At 35.4% G+C, this 21,899-nt stretch overlaps 1 protein-coding gene across 2 annotated transcripts in view; it reads left to right on the top strand.

Annotated features, from left to right (window-relative positions):
• Nucleotides 1-21,899, top strand: part of SCAP (SREBP cleavage activating protein) — a 408,865-nt gene that overhangs the window by 151,943 nt on the left and 235,023 nt on the right. For both annotated transcript variants that reach the window (XM_090415224.1, XM_090415223.1), the window contains exon 12: nt 10,830-10,924. In XM_090415224.1, the coding sequence (XP_090271350.1) occupies nt 10,830-10,924 (95 nt within the window). The remainder of the gene's footprint in view (nt 1-10,829; nt 10,925-21,899) is intronic.

Below are 21,899 nucleotides of genomic sequence, written 5' to 3'. Positions count from 1 at the left end.
CATCACTGCTTGTTTCATTTAGCAGTTTTTCAAAGTAATTACTCCATACTTCAAGGATATCTTTTTCTCCTGTTTTCATTTCACCTTTATCATCTCTAATTCCTTTTACAGCACTCTTTCCTCCATTCCTAAGCTTCTTCAACAACCTCCAGAATATTTTGCCACCTTCTTGATATTTATTTTCTATATTCTTGCCAAAGTCCTCCCATGACTTTTGTTTAGCTAGTTTTACACACTGTTTAGCTTTCTTACATTTGTCTCTGTATTCTGTAAGAGTAAAAGCTGACTTATTTGCCAGGAACTTTATTTATTTTTTATTTATTTTTTTTTTTTACACCAGAGGTTAGGTCTAACGGTTGGTCAGTAACTTTAGCATACCATGTAGATTATAGTGCAGCATGTTTCTTTGTGTGTGTGTGTGTACTCCAGATGATGACCTTAATGTGAAGTGTTTATTTTGGTTTATATTAAACTAAAGTTTTACTCTAACATGGTAGTTGTTTCCATGATTTTCATGATGTATTTTGATAACTGTGTAATCATGAAAGAAAGAATGTTGTGAAAGAAATTAGATATGATAAAAATGATAGAAAGAATGTCTGGAGAAATTACTTCAAAAAATTATTAAACAAGAGCGATAGAGCTTGCAGAGAATATACAGGAGGAATGTGATCAGGGGTAAATATCAACACTTGAAGTCACCAAAAAACCTGAAGGCTTTGTCAGAAGGTCAAATTCTGGATGATTGGAGTGGAACTCTCATAGCACCCAGCTATAAAAAGGGAAATAAAACTGAATGTGAAATTACGAGGTATTTCTCTACTGAGCATTCCTGGTAAGATTTATGCAAGTATACTTGAGAAATGGCTAAGAAAAATTGTGGAAGAGAAACTTGGAGCAGAACAAACGGGATTCAGGCCAAGTATAGGTTGTCAGGATCAGATTTTAACTTTAAGACAAATAGTTGAGAACTCTTGGGAATATAACTAGAATTGGTATTTAAGTTTTGTAAATCTGGAAAAGGCATATGATAAGTTGCTAACAGGAAATGTTTAGATGGTTTAAATGGGACATTTAATAAATAGGTATTTAAAAATAACAGTGTAATTAACTCTATATTTATACCTAACCTAGTTTAAAAACAAACCAGACTACCAGTCCTATTGTAGAAGTGAAATCTGGACAATAAAACAAAAAGACAAACAAAGATTAATAACAGCTGAAATCAAGTTTATGAGAAAAACTGCAAAGTATACTATATTCGATCACAAAAGAAATGAAGACATTATGAAAGAATTAAACCAAGAATCAGTAATAGAGAAAAAATTAAAAAATATAAACATAAATGGATGGAACACATTGAAAGAATGAAAACAGAAAGATTACCAAAACAAGCCTTAAATTGCAAACCATTAGGAAAAAGAAAACCAGGACATCCTCTTAAGAGATTCAATGATGACTTCTTAGGATAGAACAGACCACTCTAGGCCTAAATCCTTGACAAGCATGATGATGATGATGATGAAATGGGACAATATATCAAGCAGTACATACTCTCTATTTAAGCTGTAAGTCCGCAGTTAGACTTGCAGGAGGTACAGGAAAATGTTTTGAGGTAAAATCAGGTGTGTGACAAGGGTGTACATTATCTGCACTGTTATTCATTATCTGTTTGGATCACATCATGAAGGAAAGGGGTATTTAATCTAATATAAAAATTGGCTTAAGGGGGTGCTTAAGGGTCAAAGCTGTATAACTGAGAGGAGACCTCCACATAACCTTTAAAGGAATGCGGAGAACCGACCAGGGCTTCTGACTCAATGTCCAATCCTCACCTTCTCGTGATGTTGGGTATCTCCTGGATACTGAACGAACGATGATGGCCTGGCAATTTGGGATTTAGCCGACCAAATTGTATTCTTATTGGTTAAACCAAAATAAAAAATGATGGTACAACATGAAAAAATTTCATGCCAGCTGGGGCATCGCCTGGTTAAACAAGGCCCCCGTTGTTTTCGCAAGGGAACCAGGGCGAACAGCGAAAAGTCAGCTACTGGAACAAATCTGAAAGCACACCCCAACTCAACATCACCAGAGTTAAAGATCGGTACTATCAACATAGGAAGCCTGAATGGCAAAGAAATGGAGCTAGCTGAGGAATTAGATAAGTACCAGATCGACATAATAGGGGTGACTGAAACAAAAAAAAAGACAAAAACTGGTGAGATCTTTCTGAGCAATAAATACAAAATGTTATATTCAGGCAATGAAAATCAAGGAAATGAAGGAGTAGCCATAGTATTCAACACAAAATACGAGGCTAATCTTCTTGAATGGCAGGCAGTCTCAAGTAGAGTGACGTGGGCAAATAAGAGAATGGGGAACTGGACAATGAGACTTATTTGTGCCTATGGTCCCACAGAAGATTCTACTAAGGTAGAAGTGGAGGAATTTTTTGAGGCTTTAGAAAAAGCAACTGACACAATGAAAAAGGAAAAGTTGGTCCTTGTTAGGGATCTAAATAGCAGAGTAGGAAATGATTGTCAGGCATACAAAAATATTTTGGGAAAATTTGGAGAAAACAGCAAAGCTAATAATAATGGAAAATATCTGTTAGATTTCTGCTCAGGACATGGACTGGTTATTACTAACACCATGTTCCAACATAAAAATGTGCACAAATTCACATGGAGAGAAGAGGCAAGGAATAAGAAACGTCTCATTGACTATATTATTGTTGATAGTGATGTTTTCTCCCTGGTGCAGGACACCAGAATGTACAGAGGATTTGAAATTGGAAGTGATCACTATTTAGTCTTGAGCAGGATAAAATTGAATTTCATGTTGAAAAGAATAACATGTAAGAAAGTTTTAAAGCGAATAAAAGTTGAGCAGCTCTCAGATGTGAACTGTAGACTAGAATACACAAAGATTATTGAAGGAAAAACGAAAGAGTTTGAGAACAGGAACCAAACCTTGGAGATTCAGTGGCAAGCTGTGAATAAAGCCCTGATTGATTCAGCTAGAGAGGCATGTGGTGAAGTTGTCTGCAAGGATAGGAAAATTAGAACTCCAACACACGAATTTAAAGAGGCAGTGAAGGAAAAGAAGAAAGCATATCAAACGTTCTGGCAAATAAGTCAGCTTGTGCTCTTAGAGAATACAGAGACAAATGTAAGAAAGCTAAACAGTGTGTAAAACTAGCTAAACAAAAGTCATGGGAGGACTTTGGTAAGAGCATAGAAAATAAATATCAAGAAGGTGGCAAAATATTCTGGAGGTTGTTGAAGAAGCTTAGGAATGGAAGAAAGAGTGCTGTAAAAGGAGTTAGAGATGATAAAGGTAACATGAAAACGGGAGAAAAAGATATCCTTGAAGTATGGAGTAATTACTTTGAAAAACTGCTAAATGAAACAAGCAGTGTTGACAGCACAGTGATAAAAAAATACACCAACTAGGCATGCAGTCAGGAATACATATCCATAAAAAAGTCTTACAGTGGTTGCACTGCATAGTTCAGAATGCCTGGACAGAGGGACGAATTCCCGATGATTGGAGTAGAGCTCTCATAGTACCCATATATAAAAAGGGAAATAAAACTGAATGTAAGAATTACAGAGCTATATCCTTACTTGAGTGTTCCTGATAAGATCTATGCAAGTATACTTGAGAAACGGTTCAGAAGAATTGTGGAAGAAAAGCTTGGTGAAGAACAAGCTGGATTCAGGCCAAATAGAGGCTGTCAGGATCAGATCTTCACTTTACGACAAATAGTCAAGAAAGCATGGGAATATAACAAAGATCTGTATTTAAGTTTTGTCAATTTGGAAAAGGCATATGACAAGGTGCCAAGAGAGAAGTTATTCAATACGCTACAGTTATATGGTGTCAATGGGGCATTATATCAAGCAATACTTAGTCTTTATTTGAGTTGTAAGTCAGCAGTTAGAATTGAAGGAAGTGCAGGAAGATGGTTTAATGTTAAATCTGGTGTGAAACAAGGATGTACATTATCCCCTCTGTTATTCATTATCTATACGGATCACATTATGAAGGAAAATGGTATTAAACATGATATCAAAATTGGATATGTTAATGTCAGCTCTATGCTTTATGCGGATGATGTTATACTTCTAAATAAATCTGCTACAAGTTTGCAAGATTCCCTGACTAAATTGAATAACTGTTGTAATAGATACGGTATGAAGGTCAGCAATAAAAAGACAAAGACAATGAAAATAGGCAGAATCATTGAAAATGTCAACTGTGTTGTGAATGGAGAACCTCTTTAACAAGTAAAATATTTCAGCTACTTAGGCACGATTTTTAGTGATGATGGTCAATTAAATATAGAAATAGACAACAGAATCAGCAAAGCTGGTATGGTGGGCAGTCAATTGAATAAATTCATATGGAATAAGAGAGAAATTAGTCAGAACACTAAATTAGCTGTATACAAATATATTTGAACAGACAGTGTTCAAACCAGTTTTAACTTATGGATCTGAGAGCTGGGTCAGAAGTAAAACACTCGATCATATTAAAAATGTGGTTATTAGGAAAGAACTTAACATTGTCAGCATCCAGGAATTCATTAGCAGAGCTAATCGCAGGTGGTATGGTCACTTAAACAGAATGGGCGAGGAAAGATTAGCAAAACAAGTATTCTCTGCCAGGTTGGCAGGAAAACGACCCAGAGGAAGACCAATATATAGTTGATTGATATGGTACAAAGTGCCTTAGACGATAGAAATATAAAATCTGATAATGTTGAAGTCTTGACAAGTAACAGACTAATTTGGAAGAAAATTGTAGATAGTAAGTTAGTAATGATGTAAATTTTTCATGTAGTACTATCATATCCTGTACACTCCTTGAGGGTACATGGCAGGAATTTCATGATGATGATGATGATCAAAATTGGCAATGTTAATCTTTGCTCTTTACTTTATGCAGATAATATTATATTTCTAAATAAATCCAGTACTAGTCTGCAAGATTCCCTAACTAAATTGAATAAATGTTTTAATAAATTTGGTATGAAAATCAGCAATACAAAGACAGTGAAAATAGGCAGAAACATTGAAAACATCAGCTCTATCCTGAATGAAGAACCTATATAACAAGTAAAACATTTTAGTTATTTAGGTACAGTTTTTAGTGAATATGGCAAATTAAATATTGAATTAGAAAACGTGGTATAGTAGAAAGTTAACTGAATAAATTTATATGGAATAAGAAAGAAATGAGTCAAAACACTAAATAAGCTACATACAAGACAGTGTTCAAATCAGTGTAAACTTACAGATCTGGGAACTGGGTTAGAAATAAAATACAAGGTCAATTTACCAGGATGTCAATTTTATACCTATCCATCTCTTTACAATCTCAAAAGTACCTATCTGTAGACCCGAACATTCCATGTGCCTATAAAATTCCCTTCTAAGATTAATCTTATACCTTTTGTATTGCTGATCACAATATCACTGACTTTTGTTGGACACGAAAGTGAGTGATATTGTTTAAGGTCTAATCCTACCAGAAATTTGGAAAACTTTAATTAGATCACTAAACACCAAAGAAATGAACTTTCACGCCAATTACATTATGTCTCTCAACAAATAAATCATGTAACTGCGACTCGCGTATTGTCTCACGCACAGTACTAATTTTGTATGAATTAGAACTGTCAGTTAAAACCTAGTCTGTTACTTTCATATCGCTTACCAATTGTATCCCTGAAGATGCTGATAGCAAAAATTGGTGAAACTAGTCGGATAATAAATATTACTCACTTGACTAACATTCCTAAAATGAGTTATAGATTCTAATACAAGTAGTCAAGAAAAAAAGTCACACTAGATGACAGATTAATTTGGAAAATTGTCAATCAGAAGTTAATGGTGTAACTTTTTCATGCAGTACTGTCATAATATCCTGTATACCCCTGAGGGTACATACCAAGAATTTGAATATGAGAAAATTATATTTGCTTTTTAGAAGCTTTGTGTTAATTCCATTGAATGACATATAAAAATTTGAAAACTGCAAGTTATGCTATTTCAGATAATTAAATGAAGATATGATTCAAATTGAGCGATTTCTTCACTTATTTTATTTTTTTGTTACATAAGTTATGTCTGCAATACTGAAACAAATTCCCTTTTAGTATTTTCCCAAACATTAAAAAAAAAAAAAAAAAATTAATTGCTGTTTTTCTCCCTGATAAATTGGATCTTATTTGTTGCTGTCCAGTTAAATTATCACTTTCATGAACCATAGTGTTCATTCTTGTTTACATGTTCATTTGTTTATGTGTAAAAATCTTATAAAGAACTCTTGTATTTCCTGAACAAATAATGCTCTAGTCACCTTTCTTCTTTGTTTTCCTTGATTACTGGTTGATTAAACTGTCCATCTCCAGTAGAGCTCCTTACAGATCATGTGCAACACTTAACTGCACATGATCTGTAATTTTAGTCAGGTTGATGTGTTTAGATCCCATTGATGATCAGACAGTTGAAGCCTTTCTAAGTGGTGATTGGCTCTTCATATAATGTATAGCACAACCATATTATATGTTTAAAAGAGTGTACTGTGCATGATGGACTACTACTACCAACAAAACTAATTAAAATGAGTTAATTCTACTTCATGAGAATTTAAAAAAAAAAAGAAATGATGGTACAACATGACAAAATTTCATGCCGGCTGGAGCGTCCCTCGGTTAAACAAGGCCCCCTGTTGTTTTTGCCAGGGAACCAGGGCGAACAGCGAAAGGTCAGCTACTGGAACAAATCTGAAAGCACAGCCCAACTCAACATCACCAGAGTTAAAGATCGGTACTATCAACATAAGAAGTCTGAATGCCGAAGAAATGGAGCTAGCTGAGGAATTAGATAAGTACCAGATCGACATAATAGGGGTGACTGAAACAAAAAAAAGACAAAAACTGGTGAGATCTTTCTGAACAATAAATACAAAATGTTATATTCAGGCAATGACAATCAAGGAAAAGAAGGAGTAGCCATAGTATTCAACCCAAAATAATAGGCTAATCTTCTTGAATGGCAGGCAGTCTCAAGTATAGTGATGTGGGCAAATATGAGAATGGGGAACTGGACAATGAGACTTATTTGTGCCTATGGTCCCACAGAAGATTCTACTAAGGTAGAAGTGGAGGAATTTTTTGAGGCTTTAGAAAAAGCAACTGACACAATGAAAAAGGAAAAGTTGGTTCTTGTAGGGAATCTAAATAGCAGAGTAGGAAGTGATTGTGAGACTTACAGAAATATTTTGGGAAAATTTGGAGAAAAGAGCAAAGCTAATAATAATGGTAAATATCTGTTGGATTTCTGCTCAGGACATGGACTGGTTATTACTAACACCATGTTCCAACATAAAAATGTGCACAAATTCACATGAAGAGAAGAGGCAAGGAATAAGAAAAGTCTCATTGACTTTGTTATTGTTGATAGTGATGTTTTCTCCCTGGTACAGGACACCAGAATGTACAGAGGATTTGAAATTGGAAGTGATCACTATTTAGTCTTAAGCAGGATAAAATTAAATTTCATATTGAAAAGAATAACATGTAAGAAAGTTTTAAAGCGAATAAAAGTTGAGCAGCTCTAAGATGTGAACTGTAGACTAAAATACACAAAGATTATTGAAGAAAAAATGAAAGAGTTTGAGAACAGGAATCAAACCTTGGAGATTCAGTGGCAAGCCGTGAAGAAAGCCCTGATTGATTCAGCTAGAGAGGCATGTGGTGAAGTTGTCTGCAAGGATAGAAAAATTAGAACTCCAACACACGAATTTAAAGAGGTAGTGAAGGAAAAGAAGAATGCATATCAAACGTTCTGGCAAATAAGTCAGCTTGTGCTCTTAGAGAATACAGAGACAAATGTAAGAAAGCTAAAAAGTGTGTAAAACTAGCTAAACAAAAGTCATGGGAGAACTTTGGTAAGAACATAGAAAATAAATATCAAGAAGGTGGCAAAATATTCTGGAGGTTATTGAAGAAGCTTAGGAATGGAAGAAAGAGTGCTGTAAAAGGAGTTAGAGATGATAAAGGTGACATGAAAATGGGAGAAAAAGATATCCTTGAAATATGGAGTAATTACTTTGAAAAACTGCTAAATGAAACAAGCAGTGATGACAGCACATTGGTAAAAAAACACTGACCAGGTATGCAGTCAGGAATACATATCCATACTTGAAGTAGAAAAAGCCATCAAAGGCTTGAAATGTGGAAATTCAGCAGGAATAGATGATATTCGACCAGAAATGCTGAAGTATCGTGGTATAAAAGTCTTACAGTGGCTGCACTGCATATTTCAGAATGCCTGAACAGAGGGACGAATTCCTGATGATTGGAGTAGAGCTCTCATAGTACCCATATATAAAAATCGAAATAAAACTGAATGTGAGAATTACAGAGATATTTTCCTACTGAGTGTTCCTGGCAAGATCTATACAAGTATACTTAAGAAACGGTTGAGAAGAATTGTAGAAGAAAAGCTTGGTGAAGAACAAGCTGGATTCAGGCTAAATAGAGGCTGTCAAGATCAGATCTTCACTTTACGACAAATAGTCTAGAAAGCATGGGAATATAACAAAGAGCTGTATTTAAGTTTTGTTGATTTGGAAAAGGCATATGACAAGGTGCCAAGAGAGAAGCTATTCAATACGCTACAGTTATATGGTGTTAATGGGGCATTATATCAAGCAATACTTAGTCTTTATTTGAGTAAGTCAGAAGTTAGAATTGATGGAAGTACAGGAAGATGGTTTAATGTTAAATCTCGTGTGAGACAAGGATGTACATTATTCCCTCTGTTATTCATTATCTATATGGATCACATTATGAAGGAAAGTGGTATTAAACATGATATCAAAATTGGAGATGTTAATGTCAGCTCTTTGCTTTATGCGGATGATGTTATACTTCTAAATAAATCCGCTACAAGTCTGCAAGATTCTCTGACTAAATTGAATAGCTGTTGTAATAGATATGGTATGAAGGTCAGCAATAAAAAGACAAAGACAATGAAAATAGGCAGAATCATTGAAAATGTCAACTGTGTTGTGAATGGAGAACCTCTGGAACAAGTAAAACATTTCAGCTACTTAGACACAATATTTAGTGAAGATGGTAAATTAAATATAGAAATAGACAACAGAATCAGCAAAGTTGGTATGGTGGGAAGTCAATTGAATAAATTCATATGGAATAAGAGAGAAATTAGTCAGAACACCAAATTAGCTATACAAGACAGTGTTCAAACCAGTTTTTAACTTATGGATCTGAGAGCTGGGTCAGAAGTAAAACACTTGACCAAAGCCTAGAGACCGCAGATATGAGAGTCCTGAGAAAAATTATAGGCATGAACAGATGGCATCAATGGCAATATCATATTAAAAATGAGGATATTAGGAAAGAGCTTGACATTGTCAGCATCCAGGAATGCGTTAGCAGAGCTAATCTCAGGTGGTATGGTCACGTAAACAGAATGGGCAAAGAAAGATTAGCAAAACAAGTGTTTTCTGCCAAGTCGGCAGCAAAACGACCCAGAGGAAGACCAAGATATAGTTGGATTGATACCGTACAAAGTGCCTTAGACGATAGAAATATAAGATCTGATAATGATAATATTGTAGTCTTGACAAGTAACAGACTGATTTGGAGGATAATTGTAGATAGGAAGTTAGTAATGATGTAATTTTTTTCATGTAGTACTATCATATCCTGTACAACCCCTTGAGGGTACATGGCAGGAATTTGATGATGATGATGATGAGAATTAATGTAAAAAGATTCATACATATAATTTATGATTAATTATATCATTGTGATATAATACTTTGAAAAATCAAAAGTGACCTGTCAAGAGGTTTTTTTTTTTTTTTTTAAATTCATATCCCACCCAAGGTCATAAACATGTTGTACATAAGTACTCTAGATGGGCTACTTGTTGAAGAGCAGAAACATTATCACCATCGACATTGCATTTAGTCCAGCAAGTTCTTAATGCAGTTATAGTTGGTCTCTCAAGTAGGCCTCTATAATCACAGGCTCATTTTGATTTGAACCACATGAAAATGTTGATTTACAGCACTAGATAACATTAAAGCAGAACAAACAACACATATGTTGACTATTTTCATATTAAAAAAAAAAATAATAAATAATAGTTCTCCCTAGTTTGTGAATTCATTCTTCTGTTCTGCAAGCCTTCGGGTTTGTTATGGCAGGAAAACTATCCACCAAGTAATGTTATGTGTTTTTGGACATATATCACACTAGGGTTAATTGTTAATTCTTCCTGTATTCCTGTTTGTCAGAATATTCAACATTGTGTAGGTGGAAGATGTTGTACTGATTCTGTTGTACTGCTGTTAATGGCATTCCTAAATCTTGAAACCTGTCATTGTATTTCTCCTCTCTGGGTATCGAAGACACCTGTTTCTTTTCAAATTTTAGATGATTTTCTTTTCAAATGTTACATTATATTTAATCTGACCATATTAGATTGAGTTTATTTGGTCATTACTGCTATTCTTGTCTTGTGTCAAAGAACATACTGACTGATTTTATAATCAGATTTGATGGTCTAGTCATAAGCTTTCTACAAGATTCAACTGCTATCTTGTCGAAATGTAATAATGCTAATATAAAAAAAAAAGTTAAAATTTAATTTCCTGATATGTACTATTATTTATTTGCCTGGGTAAATCATGCCTCATTTTGCTCCATTAATACATATGTTTTAAAATATAAAAATTTATATTTTAATTAATGACATTACTGTTCTCTTTTTAAATAGGACTTAGTAAGGAAGGATGGTCAATTACTAAAAATCTGCTTACAGAACTGGCCTTATTGACATTTGCCTTTTTTACATTTGTGCCTGCCATTCAGGTAAAGATTTAAAAAAATCTTCCTTTATTTAATTTGTATAAGCTCTCTCTCTCTCTCTCTCTCTCTCTCACACACACAGTGAGAGGGAGAAACAGACTGGCCTGGTTTGCTGAATGGATCCTGCGGGATACAGATCTCTGTGTATGTTTTTAGTTGGGCATAAAATGAATCTCATCACTTAGTATTAGACTACCTATCACCCTACTTATTGGAGTCCTGAAGTGACTTGAAAAAATATGGCATTTAGTCTCTAGAGTAGGTTTTCCAGATTATCTAAACCTTATCCCACTCAGCATATTGATGTGTTATAGATTCACAAGTGTTGTGACTGGAATTCACATTAAAATCTTTTAAAATTCATTAAAACAAATTCCTCTTCTCAAGGAAGTCGAACCTATCTATTCTCACTTTTTATGCCCACCTATTTATATTTTGCTCTCACTGTCACCTGTGGCCTTTCATTTCTTCAGCATATTACGAACTGTAGATTTTGATTATACAAATATTTTTGCATATGACATTCAACTGTCATTCCCATCCAGAATATTAGTATTAGTTTTAAAGTGTGAGGATAACGATTCATCCACCATCATACATAATGTGTGACCAGTGAAGGCTGGCAGCCCAGTTGCAGAAGTCAGATGCCAGATGGTGTTCACTTGATAACTTGTGTGTCAAACTGATTTAAATGCCTTAGAAATATTGGGGACAGCCGCTTCTGATTCACAAGCTTTCCATGGCATTTTCACAAGTGGGCAGCATAAACAAAAAAGTTCTGTTGATCAACAGTGGTAAAAGCCACACTGATAATTACTTATTAGCTGAAAAGCATTGAGATAGCATACAAGTTAAGTGTCAGTGGATTTCTCCATGACCATACAGGGAGTTTGAGAGATAATTTGATGGTAATTTCTAGACTGCAGAACACTCATGTAATAGGGGAAAACAAAAAAGCACAACCTTCAGAACAATCAAAGAAATGCAATCAAGATCAGGAAACTTGGATGAGTTATTCTTATCCAAAAATCCAAGGGCTAGCAAATGTTGAATGTTTGGAATGATGGGAGGGGACATATACCATGGTCTTCAGTGCATGAAATAGTAAAAAAAGTATGAGTCCAGGACATCTACTTTTTCTGTGGTAATGATGCAATGGCACATCAAAGTATACATACAGCCACTGAATTAGAAACCTTTATTTAATACTGTGTTGGACCTCCTTTAACCTGAATTACAGCATGTATGTGATTTGGCATAGATTCCATAAGGTGTTTAATTGCATCTATGTCTTCAACATATCAAACTGCCAGGAGTTCACCAGACAGTTCTTTAACTGGCTCAGATTTAATGGAGAAGAACTTTTGTTCCCAGATCTGTTTTTCTAACATGTCCCATACATTCTCAATGGACTTCAGATCTGGGCTTTGTAGTGGTCAGGGAAGATGGTAGAAGTCACAAAAGATGGACTTGATTGGCAACAATGTTCAGATATTCCATGGAGGACACCCGACCTTCCAGCAATATCAGATGACTCGTTCCATACCAACAGAACATGTCCCATGCCTTGACGCCATCTCTAGAACTTTGAGTTGTGTTTACAAGACAAGCTAGGTTTATTGCTTTATGGGGCGTCCACCAATCTTGCCTATCATCAGTACATAAAATATGTACTGTGACTAGTCAAACCACATGACTTTTTTCCAGTCTTCCAGCTTCCTTTCATGGTGTTCCTGACACCACTATAGGCAAACTTTCTGATTCTTTGCAGAAATAAGTGCTTTGTGTATAGGCACGTGACTGCCAGTACTGATCCTCTTCAATTTCCTGTGCATAGTTTGGTGAGATATGGCTTGGGAACAGCTCTGATTAGATACTTTGGTGAATTGTTGTGCACACAGGAAGTTCTGTTCGTTCGTATGTGCCTTCTCAGATGATGGCAATCTTGTTCCTGTCATAGGACCACAGTTATGCTTCTTAGACAAGCAAGTTATTTTTCCACTGATTAAACACCCGGGATATCCCACCTTTCGAGAAACCAATCAGCTCTGCTATTTTCAAAATTGTGGCTCCAGTCAGATAGGTACCCACAAGCCCTTTATCAAATTCTGAACGATCCTTTGTTTTTCCCATTTACAAATGCAGCATTTGTAAATAGTTGCCTGAAAACATGGTGATGAGTGTGACCAAGTATTTTTTTACCTGTGTTGTGTAAGTGATATTTATGTACATCTGTGTAAAGGTTTCTAATTCATTGGCTGCTATGTGTACAAAAGAGCTGAAAACATGATAAAACAAATGTAATGGCTAGTAGGTTTGGAAAGAGTTCTGAAAGCATGACTCCCATTTGGACATGATCTAATAATCCTGCTTTTAATTCTTCCAAAGCCAGTTTTAGATATGTTGAGAATTTGCTTGCAGCTTTTTCAGGCTTTGATATAAACAAGAAAGAAAGATATTGATTTTGATGAAAGTTAGTTGCAGTATATGTTTCTTCTCTTCTGCAACCTTTGCACACATCTTGGAGAGCTAAAGTTCAAGTGGAATGGTGAATGAATGTTTCCATACTGTTGTGTCCTGAATAAGCATTAAAAAGGTTTATATTAAAATATTCAGGTCACAACATTAATTCTACTCAGGCAGAGAACATGGAATGTTGGCAATAGAAAAAATAAGTTGTTTGTGAATACAAGTCAAGATAAAGTTTAAGGAATTGTATAAAATTGTATAAAGTGTTTAAATATAATCTGTATTAAGTGTGGGCCTGATAATAGAAATCCATGTAAGCTGGCAAAATCCATTTGAAAAACCAGCCTCTTGCACTGAAATAGTAAAGCCTGTGAGTCAGGGTTCAAAGGTCACTTTTACCATCCTGCATTATGAAAGTATTGGAAAGAGAAACCTAAGCATCTTCCAGGAATAGGAGGCAGACACGTGCGAAAAAATAATAGAGGGAACTAATGAGATTGATGTGGACACACGTGACCGAGTTGGCGCGTATCGCAAATATTGAGATTTAACGAGAGGAGAAAATTGAACAAAAAGGCCTTGCATGAAGATTCGCCATCTTATCTTTTTTCTTCCTGGATTCCTGATCTCTCAGAGTGGTCCTGCTCATCGTAGGAGGGAATTCCCTGGCCAGTCGCGGAAGGCACTTAGTTCGTCCGTCGTAGCGTTCTTATTGGGCCAAGCTATGTCCGTGTTCTAGGATAGCTGTGATGTTGTCGTACGACGGAGGGACTATATTGAGCCGTCCATTCAAGGCGACGTTACCGTGCCACCTCACATGTTTCCCTCGGAGATTCTACTCGCACAGATCTACGGAAGATATCCTCCAAAGCAATTACATTTGAAGGCCTTGATGATTAGACAAGGCGGGAACAAGTTTTAAGAGTTCAAGGACAGAAATGGTAATGTAGATTTTTGAAATACTAATTCCAGTTGTAAGAAGAGAGTGAATTTCCTGTGTGAACGTTTAAATTGGACTGAACTTAAAGAACTGTAAGAGTGGCCTACAACTAGATACGTGTCCGAGACAGAGTTAAGAATTGTTTGCCAAGAGGCCGAATAGATACAAGATTATGTTAAACTAAAAGTGTAATTGTGCTGATGTGTTCACTGATAGCCATGTGTATCTGAATGACTTAATGATAATCTATGAATGGTATTTTATGATTGTATTTAAGGTTATTAAGATTTAGTATGTGTGATAAGTACAAGTTAATTGGAGCTTTTGATCTGAGTTGAGTGCAACCGTATTATCCTGTTTTGAAATGTATTATAGTGTTTCACCTTAAAGCTAATTAAATTCTTTCATTCATGTACTTGCCTGATCTACCTATATTATATGAATTCAAAACTACCGCTCATAAAAATAACAACAAACCAAGCGGGATAAACCCATGAATACTAATGCAATAAGTAAGCTGCGACTGTAAGAAAGAAAAGGACAAGCGGGGGGGAGATAAATTTATGCTTGATCAAATAATCATTAACTCTCTAAAGGGATCACCCTGAACAAGAATCCTTTCTACCTAGATATTAGCTGGCGCAGCATAAATATAAATGTGTTAATACTTATAGTGTGAACTTCTTCAGATTGTTTGTTTAGGACATAGAGAGGCCAATAGGACTGCAAAGCACTGAATGAGAGAATATTTGATTGTAGAGTTTCAATTATAAGGGGTAAATGTGTATAAGTAAGGAACAGTGTTAGATGAGTTTTGAATTTAAGAAAGATAGAATATTGGATTAGTTAAGAAAGGGTAGAAAAAGGGTAAATAACTAATTAAGTAAAGAAAAAGCAAACAAGATAAGAAAAGGGCAATAACATAAATAACGGAGTCGAGAGGATAGTAAAGACAAAGGATAAGAAAAAGTCACAACATAAATGGCGAAGCTGGTAGGATAAAGGAAAGATATAAAACAATAGAAGTTAATCTAAACGATTAGAGTACAAACGTATTGTAACAAATAAGTAGAGAGATAAATATTATAAAAAAAGTACTAACAATACCAGTAAGAATTGCTTCAGAAGATATATTATAGCTGATTTGTAAGATAGATAGATACTGCTGGTAAAACACAATAGTTAAACTTCATATGCATGGTGCCAATCACTGTCATTGTCTGGCTGGCTTTAGTTTTGTCTTTGCTAAGTTAAACTGTTTCATAAGAATGGATATCACATGTGATTAGGTATCAAACCTTTCTGTTATGCTATATGGCTGAATGTACATTTCTAAAGCTTCCTTAAAGAGATGCATTGTGTTTTAGTTAACTGCCTAGCTACAATATATCACCATACAGCTGCTGGTATATATATATATCTCATCTTCATCAATTTCTTGATATTTATCCTGAATGATTTTTTTAATAATTAAAATACTCTGGATTAGAGATAGTTGTTGTAAGATTTTCCATTTGGTTATACTATAAATTAAAGATACCAAGAAATTATATTTTTGGTTTAATCCTTTATCCAAGTGTAAGCCAAGGTTAGTGACTCTTCCTATAATGCATAGCATTATACATGTCTGCAAGGAGATGTGCTTTGCATTATGGGATACTAAGGCAAGTGATGCGAAGTCATTAGCATCTTTATACGAGTTGCCCCAGTCCTGAAAATAGTTCAGGAGCAAACTTGTTTGCTTACACTTGGATAAAGGATTAAACCAAGACTATAATTTCTTGGTATCTTTAATTTATAGTATAACCAAGTGGAAAAACTTACAACTATCTCTAATCCAGAGTATTTTAATAATAAGGTGTGACGCCTTTTTTTTGACTACTCGTATACGAAAATGTGACTTCTGCATTACTTCAATCTTAGTATCACCTCTTGGTCTGGCTCACACTGATGAGACTTCAATAAAAGTCAAAACCTGTCTGGATAGTGAGCATTATACGTGTCTCAAGGAGATGTGTTTTGCATTATGGGATACTAAGGCAAGTGATCTGAAGTCATTAGTTTCTTTATACAAGTTTTCCCCAGTCCTGAAAATAGTTCAGGTGCAAATTTGTTTGCTTACATTTGGCTAAAGGATTAAACCAAGAATATAATTTCTTGGTATCTTTAATTTATAGTATAACCAAGTGGAAAAACTTACAAGAACAATATTTGCTGCGATCCCACTGGAATATAATAACTTTATTGCTGAGCTGTATGTAGTCTTATGTAGCTTCTAGTTTCTTTATACAAGTTTTCCCCAGTCCTGAAAATAGTTCAGGTGCAAATTTGTTTGCTTACATTTGGCTAAAGGATTAAACCAAGAATATAATTTCTTGGTATCTTTAATTTATAGTATAACCAAGTGGAAAAACTTACAAGAACAATATTTGCTGCAATCCCACTGGAATATAATAACTTTATTGCTGAGCTGTATGTAGTCTTATGTAGCTTTCTTTCTTTAAACTACATATAAACTGCAATGCTACCTGAAGGTGCACTATATTTCACGAAGCTCTCTGCAGTCAAGATGTTTAGTGATAGCCCTGGATGTTTATCTGGAGCTATCTGCAGCCTATCTGTTATCCAGCATCTCCTTACTCAGTTATGGAGAGAGGATATATTGGATATGAACGAGCCTACATTTGGATATACATTTCTATTGGATTCCAAACCACATTGGGATTAAGGGATTAATTTAATTAAGAGATAGTCAGCTCGTTTCTCAAGCTTTCATCATCTGCTTGTCCCATACACTGATTATCAACTGATTATGGCAGTCTTCATGGAATATAAGGAGTACAGTTAGTGCTTACTACCTGTCTCCTTGCGTGTTTTTTTCTGTAAAATTATCTGATTCATTCAGAAACATTGTATATTATCAGTAAGTCTACATATAGTTTCTTTTTGTTAAAGGTTATCAGATATAGAATCTTTTTTATGTAGTCTGCTTCGGACAAAAGTTTCCTTACCTCATTTTGTTGTCTTAATTTTCTACCTTTACTATTCTCCTAATTCTGATAAATACAGACTTTTTCTGAAAGATGATCATGATCACATACAGTCAAATTATCTAAACAATTAGATAATTTTCCCCTTCTTTAACTTCACCGAACAAACTGGAAAAGAAGCAGAATACCAGAATATCTACATCATCCTTTTGATGCCGTAGACCTCATCTTAACCAGTTTCCCATCTGAATACAACAGTGATGTTACCTCTACTCTGCAATTTTGACCATAACCTTCTTCCTGTTTCTTTTTCTACTTCTCTCCCATTCTGGTGAAATAATAATATCGCTAAAGGTAAGCCAGTCCTCTCAGTATCAGCCTTCTCCTCTAACTCTTGTTTAGATGACCAAAGCAAATCTTTTACTGCAAGTAATACCCTGGTTAGCTCAGGATACATTCCTAGTACTTGGAGCACCAACAAAAGCACTTCTAAATGTGATCATTATAACATTATTTTATTAAATAGGTGAAAATGCAAATACAGTAGAACAGTAATGAACTTTTATCTTGCAACTATTTTATGAAAGTCAATAATTATACTGTATTTTAGATAAGGGATTGAACTGTGGGTCTTGTTTTATATTAACTTCAGACCCACAGTCTTTCTGAGGTTACTCTCTGATCCATTAGTTTATTAATGAAGTGGTGTTGGTAGGTAGTTGCAAAAGCTCTTGTCTGTGTATGCAGACCAAATTATGCATAATTTGTGTACACATCATCTGACCCTATATTCTGCATTAAATGAATGTAGAGTTATGATGTAGAATTTGTGGACCTATGGCCTGAGTTTGATGGATGGAAAGATTTGTACAGTGCTGATGGACTGCATTTAAATAGATTTGGAGTTGGGTATCTAAAGAGAGCTTTGTTCACTCAGAATGCAGAAGTGCAGTCAGGAAAGCTAAAGAAATTAGGGCAGATACAGGCTGTGAGACACACATGAAGCAAATGAGTGTGTGAATGAACAAAAAATGAGGAATCTAGTCTCTCAGGCAATAGTATCAAATGGGTACGCTTTCCCTTGAAGATCTTTATGGCATTTTTATATATTTTATATTTTATATATTTATTATATATATTTTATATATAACAAAGATCTGTATTTAAGTTTTGTCGATTTGGAAAAGACATATGACAAGGTGCCAAGAGAGAAGCTATTCAATACGCTGCAGTTATATGGTGTCAATGGGGCATTATATCAAGCAATACTTAGTCTTTATTTGAGTTGTGAGTCATCAGTTAGAATTGAAGGAAGTACAGGAAGATGGTTTAATGTTAAATCTGGTGTGAGACAAGGATGTACATTATCCCCTCTGTTATTCATTATCTATATGGATCACATTATGAAGGAATGTGGTATTAAACCTGATATCAAAATTGGAGATGTTAATGTCAGCTCTTTGCTTTATGCGGATGATGTTATACTTCTAAATAAATCCGCTACAAGTCTACAAGATTCTCTGACTAAATTGAATAGCTGTTGTAATAGATATGGTATGAAGGTCAGCAATAAAAAGACAAAGACAATGAAAATAGGCAGAATCATTGAAAATGTCAACTGTGTTGTGAATGGAGAACCTCTGGAACAAGTAAAACATTTCAGCTACTTAGGCACAATTTTTACTGAAGATGGTAAACTAAATATAGAAATAGACAACAGAATCAGCAAAGCTGGTATCGTGGGAAGTCAATTGAATAAATTCATATGGAATAAGAAAGAAATTAGTCGGAACACTAAATTAGCTGTATACAAGACTGTGTTCAAACCAATTTTAACTTATGGATCTGAGAGCTGGGTCAGAAGTAAAACACTTGACCAAAGACTAGAGACCGCAGATATGAGAGTCCTGAGAAAGATTAGAGGCGTGAACAGATGGCATCAATGGCAATATCATATTAAAAATTAGGATATTAGGAAAGAACTTGACATTGTCAGCATCCAGGAATGCGTTAGCAGAGCTAATCTCAGATGGTATGGTCACTTAAATAGAATGGGAGAGGAAAGCTTAGCAAAACAAGTGTTCTCTGCCAGGTTGGCAGGAAAACGACCCAGAGGAAGACCAAGATATAGGTGGATTGATACGGTACAAAGTGCCTTAGACGATAGAAATATAAGATCTGATAATGTTGGAGTCTTGACAAGTAACAGACAGATTTGGAGGAAAATTGTAGATAGGAAGTTAGTAATGATGTAATTTTTTCATGTAGTACTGTCATATCCTGTACACCCCTTGAGGGTACATGGCAGGAATTTGATGATGATGATGATGATGATGAAATTTATGCAAATTTGATAAAATATATCAAATCCAGTGTTAGTATATAGAAACTGTAGCATCCCCCCCTATGGGGGATGCTACAGTTTCTATATACTAACACTGGAAGTATCAGGAATAAGATGGGGGTGGCATTAGTTAGTGCAATCTCACCAAAAGTTTTAGACATTAGTGAGGCTTGGCTAACAGCAGATGATGTAGTTACAAGGACAGAATGTGATGGATTTAATATTTTCAGGGAGGATAGAGTAGACAGGACGGGGGGGGGGGATACTGCTGATGAATTGCAGCCAACAAGAGTAGGAGTCAGATGGCAGTTCATTTGAGTCAGTATGTGAAGGTGATTGGGGACATACAGGGGATGCTACAGTTTCTGTATACTAACACTGGAATTATCAGGAATAAGATTGGGGGGGGGGGTGGCATTAGTTAGTGCAGCCTCACCAAAAGTTTTAGTCACCAGATGAATTGCAGCCAACAAGAGTAGGAGTCAGATGGCAGTTCATTTGAGTCAATCTGGTGTGAGATTAAGGCCAATATGACAAAATATAAAATTGGTTGCTTCTATAGGCCAGGGATGATGTGGAAGACATAATTACTTGAAACAGAATATGATGGAGGGACTCAGGGTATGAGAGTATTGGATCTGGTTATAGTATCAGAAGACCTGTCCATAACTAAGGTTATTTTATATTACCTCCAGTTGGGAAAAGCAATCATGGTGACTTATGAGGTAGCTAAACAATTGGAAATTCCAGTTAAGGAGTATATGTAGTGTATATGTAGAACAAGGATTATGATACAATTAGGAGACAACTTGAAGCACTACAATGCCATAATGATCTTCAAGGGAAGGATATTCACAGTGCATGGGAGACAGTCAAGGGATATCTGGAGAAAGCAATATCACACTGTATACGCAAGGTCAGGAGGACATGGATGAGTAGTATTATTAAGCATGAGCTGCAAAAAAAGAAAATGTTGTGGAGGATATATAAGGAGAAAGGTGACTCAGCTAACTCAGTCAGTACAATGGACTGGCAAGAAAGGTGACCAACATGGTAGGGAAGGCAAAATTAAATTATGAGAAGAAATGAGCCGAACAGGTTAAAGAAAATCCCAAAGAATTTTTTCGTTGTGGCATGGGAGGAAGAATGATCTATGGAAGGATAAATTTAATGAGTGCAGATGGTAGAGAGGTTACAGAGGCAGATGAAAATGTTGAGTTACTGAGTGCCCATTTTATGGTTATGTCATCTGAGCGAAGATACTGTTATTGCAGAGGTGACGGGGACTGATGTCAGAACACAGGTCAGAGAATTGGAGGTACTTAGTATACTACAGAATCTGAATGCAAATACAGCTGTGGGATTGGATGATATATTGGCTCACTTTTTATGGGAACTGGTGATGCCTTTGACTAGGCTGTTTAATTTAAATCTCAGCTCTGGCAAAATCCCAAGAGAGTAGAAGGGCAAAATAATTCCTTTGCATAAAGGAGGATCTAAGTCTGTGGTAGTAAATTATAGACCAATCAGTATCTCAGGAATGGTGGTAAAAGTATCAGAAAAGTTGGTCAAAAAGAGAATTCAGGAATGGGTAGATAAGACTGTGATACTCTATGAGGGGTAGCACAGCTTTGTGAAGGTTGGTCATTCTTTAGTCATCTAACTTTTTATAATAGAGTAACAGCCGAGTTGGATAAAGGGAATGGCTACATGATGATGCCGCTGGATTTTGTAAAGACATTTGACAGGATACTGCATGGTTCTCTTACACAAATTACAAGAAATGGGGATGGATATGAAACTGGTGATATGGATAAAAGAGTGGCTGATGGATGGACAGATACCAAAAAAGTAGTATATGGAAGAACAGAATTCAGGAGAAAGCAGGTAATAATAACTAGTGGTGTGCTGCAAGACTCTGTGCTTGGACCACTACTGTTTAATTTGTACATAAATGATATACAAAATAATTTGAAGTGAGATACTTTGTTTGCTGATGATGCAAAGTTGAGTAGGGTAATAGTTAACTAAGATGATGTAAAGAGCTTGCATGATGATTTAAGTAGGCTGACAATATATGTAAAACATAATGGATGTCAATTTAATGTGGAAAAGTGTAAAGTTATGCAGTTTGGGGAGAGAAAAAAAAATGACAAGCTATGTACCATATGGAGGTGGGATTATGGGCGGTACTGGTAGACAGAGAGTTAAGTTTAGAGGTCATATTTCTAAAGT

This window comes from Typopeltis vanoorti, unplaced genomic scaffold (genome assembly GCF_054136105.1).
Source record: "Typopeltis vanoorti isolate ZY-2024b unplaced genomic scaffold, IOZ_Tvanoo_1.0 HiC_scaffold_24, whole genome shotgun sequence".
NCBI lineage: Eukaryota > Metazoa > Arthropoda > Arachnida > Uropygi > Thelyphonidae > Typopeltis > Typopeltis vanoorti.
The sequence above is the reverse complement of the archived record's forward strand: the minus strand, read 5'-3'. Positions and strand labels throughout refer to the sequence as shown.